The sequence below is a fragment of the Piliocolobus tephrosceles genome, chromosome 1 (genome assembly GCF_002776525.5).
Source record: "Piliocolobus tephrosceles isolate RC106 chromosome 1, ASM277652v3, whole genome shotgun sequence".
NCBI lineage: Eukaryota > Metazoa > Chordata > Mammalia > Primates > Cercopithecidae > Piliocolobus > Piliocolobus tephrosceles.
The window spans coordinates 85,251,295-85,255,944 of NC_045434.1; the positions used below are offsets into that span (position 1 = coordinate 85,251,295).

Genomic DNA, 4,650 nt, shown 5'->3' on the forward strand with positions numbered 1-4,650 from the left:
CTCTTCTTCCTCCATAAAGTGCCTGCCCATAGGGATGTGTGAAGTGTCAAGAGTAAACTTCCAGAGAAGGTGGGTGCATGTTGGGAATGCAGCGGGCAGGGAAAGGTCACGATGCATCCACAGGAAGACAGCCAGCCCTGTGGAGATGAGCTGCCCACAGCCACCAAGAGGACCCTCTTCTCTCCACAAGGCCCCCAAGTTATGGCTGCTGCTGCACCAAAGGCAGTCCCTGCTGCCCCTCTTCATACCTGGGGTAGGCCAGTGGCATCCTGGAAAGCACTAGAATGGGCCTCTCTCCTCTCGGGCATCTGGTCTACCCTCCCCACAGCCTTTCTGGGACCCCAGGCTTTCTTGCCTTGCCTTTCTGTTCTCCTGGTTACGGGATGATTTGGTACACATTCGTGTATTAGGTTCAGATTTTTTAAAAAATTGAGTGGTGAAATTCACATGACACACAATGTACCATTTTAAAGTACACAATTCAGGTGCATTTAGTACATTCACAATGTTGTGCAGTTACCACCTTTGTCTAGTTCCAGAACATCCTCATCACCCCTAAAGGAAGCTGTCCCCACTACGCAGGCACTCCCCTCCTCCAGCCCCTGAGAGCCAACAGTCTGCCTTCAGTCCCTATGGATTTGCCTGTTCTGGATGTTTCGTATCAATGGACTCAGACAATCTGTGGCCTTTGTATCTGGCTTACTTCACTGAGCATGTTGTTAAGGTTCATCCCTGTAGTAGCATGTCAGTGCTTCATTTCTTTTGAATGACTGAATAATATTTCATTGTAATTGGATAGACCCCAATCTGCTTACCCATTCCTCAGTTGATGGACATTTGGGTTGTTTCTACCTTCTGTATTTCATGAATAATGCTGCCATGAGCGTTTGTGTACATGTTTGTGAATAAATGTATATTTTCATTTCTCTAGGGATTATATACCTAGGACTGGAATTGCAGGACCGTACGGTGATGTCTTCTTTATGCGAGAGTCTAATGAAGCTGGGTGCTTCATTACAGGCTCATGCCTGTAATCCCAGCACTTTGGGAGGCCAGGGCGGGCAGATCACCTGAGGTCAGGAGTTTGAGACCAGTCTGACCAACAAGGTGGTGAAACCCTGTTTCTACTAAAAATATAAAAATTTGCCAGGCGTGGTGGCAGGCGCCTGTAGTCCCAGCTGCTTGGGAGGCTGAGACAGGAGAATTGCTCGAACCCTGGAGGCAGAGGTTGCAGTGAGCTAAGATCTCACCACTCCACTGAGATCATACCACTGCACTCCAGCCTGGGCTACAAAGAGATACTCCATCTCAAAAAAAAAAAAAACAAAAAACAAAAAACAAACAAACAAAAAACAGCCAGGCATGGTGGCAGGCACTACTTGAGAGGCTGAGGCAGAAGAATCACTTGAACCCAGTAGGCAGAAGTTCCAGTGAGCCGAGATCACTCCACTGCACTCCCACCTGGGACACAGGGCATGGCTTTGTCTTAAAAAAAAAGAAAAGAAAAATAAAAAAGAGTCTAATGAACTTTCTTTTACCGAAGCAGGCAGCACTGGGTAATTTACTACATTTCTGAATTGGATAACCGGATAGAGAACCAGATCTCAGACAAGAGCTGTCCAGTGGAACTTTCTGTGATGCTGGAAACATTCTGTATCTGTGCTAACATGGTATCCACTGGCCACATGTGGTTAGGATGACTGACGAACTACATTTTGTATTAAATTTTAATTATCTGAAAATTAAATAGTCTGTGTGGCTCATTGCTGTGTGTGAAACATCACAGCCTCAGAGATAACAAACGCAGTGCTACCCCAAAGTGGCCCTCCCACTACGCTGCCTCCCCCTTCACTCCATTTGAGTACCTTTTACAAAATCTGGAAATCCATGGTGATAATCAAAACACTTAAGCCCCCAGGCCCTGCAAAAACCTTAAATACCATTAAAGGGTATTTGAAGAGATAGAGTGACCTACATAGATATAAATACATAAAGATAAATTTCAACTGAAAATGAAGGCTTTCACAAGAAAAATAATGAAAAGAGCTCTGAAGGCTACTCCCTCTCCTGGCCAGTCCTTGCAGTTTTGTTTTACTGAAATGCTGCCCACTCATGATACACACTGTGAATATTGTGCTGTTTAGATCCACACTGTTGGAGCAGCTGCTTACCAATTTTTGAGTCAAATAGTTTCATAGCACTGGGATATTTTCTAAAGACATGCAGATTTGTGGTTAGCTGGTGTCCAGGAAGCCCTGACTTGAGTAGACCCAATTTTAGTAGGGTAAATATAAATTATATAATATTCCTGAATCATGTTACTGGCCTATATTTGTTATTACAATAAATAATAATTGCTAATTACCCTGATCTGATAATAAATGTATTCAAAATATCACTATGTACCCCATGTAGTATACAATTGTTAGGTGTCAATTAACTAAATACTATCACATTGGGGATTAAAGAAAAAATAAAAACAAAGGAATCATCCATATTTTGAGAAATAGATTAATGAAAACTACAGATAACAACAGAAGAGTAACACTTTCTGAGCTCTGGTTTTGTGGCAAACATTTTTTAAGGGATTATAATGGATTAAATCAATGAACCTCTCTCCTCCAAGATTTCGAGGCTATTAACACAGCCATTTCAGTTAATTTGCCTGGAGGTCTCTGACGCTCTTAAACCCTCCTTTTTATAAGGCAAAATGTAGTTACAAACAGTTATTTTCCTCAAGTCCACATGTGTCATCATTCATCTGGTTCTAACAATACTCACTTTAAATTTGCTTAACTCACAGATTTAGTTTTCCTTTTCAAAATCAGTGTACAAATTATTTTGTTCTGATTTTAGCAATCAATTTAAGCGGATCTTTGATTAATGTTTGACCAACTCAAATTAAACAAACTAAATTCCTTTAAATAATTATCCTATTCCAAATTAAGTCTTCTTAGAAGGTTTATACTTTTCAGCATCTACTAATCTGGTTCCTTTTAAGTACTGAACCTTTCATCATGACCTTTAGAGTTCCCAGCCAAATAGATTAAATCTTAACCCTGGTGGAGCTCACATTGTTAAAACTTAGCAATTTAAATAGAAATCCATAGACTCACTCTTCAGAATTAAAGTGCAAACTACTTAGAGATCATAAATACTTTTAATATCAGATAAATCATTAAGAAATTGCATTCTGTACTCCACGACCACACTGGAACCTTGCCGGAGTCAAGAGAACTTGTCACTAGTAATTATGAAGACACCTTTACGGTGAGCGTATTAAAACCCCTACCAGAGGTTTTCGATGGGACTCAAGAGCAAGGGGTAGCCACCTGTGGGCGAGGGTTCCTTGCTGTTAACTGAACACGTTGCCCACCAGGCGAGTATGTGGCCCAATCAGTCTCCAGGGTCTGGGTTCCCGTTGCGCCCTTCCCCATGGCCACTGCGCTCATTCATGAGCCTAGGATGATCAGGCCTCCGTCCTATAAAGAACTGCAGGCTCAGTGAGGCTCTTTTCTCGAGATGGTGGGTGGCTCTGCAAAAAGCCTTTATGTCCATCAAAGGGGCCCCAGGGGCAGCGGGTGGCCTCACTTGCCCTTGGCCTTGTGGTGGCTCTCCGTCTTCTTGGGCAGCAGCACGGCCTGGATGTTGGGCAGGACGCCGCCCTGCGCGATCGTCACACGGCCCAGCAGCTTGTTGAGCTCCTCGTCGTTGCGGATGGCAAGCTGCAGGTGGCGCGGGATGATGCGCGTCTTCTTGTTGTCGCGCGCCGCGTTGCCGGCAAGCTCCAGAATCTCGGCGGTCAGGTACTCCAGCACCGCTGCCAGATAGACCGGGGCGCCGGCGCCCACGCGCTCAGAATAGTTGCCCTTGCGGAGCAACCGGTGCACGCGGCCCACGGGGAACTGCAGTCCCGCGCGCGAAGAGCGCGACTTGGCCTTGGCGCGAGCCTTGCCGCCCTGCTTACCGCGACCGGACATTTCCGATTCAGGGGCAAAAGGCAAGAAGAATCCAAAAGCTAGACCGAAAACAAGAGGGTAGAGAACTCCAGCGAGCCCTTATCTATGGTAAGGAGGTAGGCTAGACCGCGGAGTTCGATTGGATGGCTATGGTAGCCAATCAGAAAAAGAACCTGGCACTCCTAATTTGCGTATTCCTTTCCCAGCGATGACGTAGAACAACGTTTGATCCAATCAGAAGTGAGCAAATCCTGAGCCTTCATTTGAATACAAAACGTACAAATAGAGTTACTCCGAGCGCTGCGCGTTTCTTTTTGGAGAGACACAGCGATCATGCCAGACCCGTCCAAATCGGCTCCTGCGCCCAAGAAGGGTTCTAAAAAGGCTGTCACCAAGGCGCAGAAGAAGGACGGCAAGAAGCGCAAACGCGGCCGCAAGGAGAGCTATTCTATCTACGTGTACAAGGTGCTGAAGCAGGTGCACCCCGACACCGGCATCTCGTCCAAGGCCATGGGCATCATGAACTCCTTCGTCAATGATATCTTCGATCACATTGCCAGCGAGGCCTCCCGCCTGGCGCACTACAACAAGCACTCCACCATCACGTCCCGCCAAGTGCAGACAACCGTGCGCCTGCTGCTGCCGGGCGAGCTGGCCAAGCACGCCGTGTCCGAGGGCACCAAGGCTGTCA

At 46.1% G+C, this 4,650-nt stretch overlaps 2 protein-coding genes across 2 annotated transcripts in view; one reads left to right on the forward strand and one right to left on the reverse strand.

Annotated features, from left to right (window-relative positions):
* Nucleotides 1-3,141: 3,141 nt before the first annotated feature.
* LOC111537050 (histone H2A type 3) lies at nucleotides 3,142-4,143 on the reverse strand. Its single transcript, XM_023203567.3, has one exon. The coding sequence runs from the start codon at nucleotides 3,978-3,980 to the stop codon at nucleotides 3,588-3,590; it is 393 nt and encodes a 130-aa protein (XP_023059335.1). The 5' UTR covers nucleotides 3,981-4,143; the 3' UTR covers nucleotides 3,142-3,587.
* A 50-nt stretch (nucleotides 4,144-4,193) lies between these two features.
* Nucleotides 4,194-4,650, forward strand: part of LOC116418733 (histone H2B type 3-B) — a 42,624-nt gene continuing 42,167 nt past the window's right edge. The window contains exon 1 of the mRNA XM_031935296.1: nucleotides 4,194-4,646. Coding sequence (XP_031791156.1) covers nucleotides 4,293-4,646 — 354 coding nt within the window. The 5' untranslated portion in view covers nucleotides 4,194-4,292. The remainder of the gene's footprint in view (nucleotides 4,647-4,650) is intronic.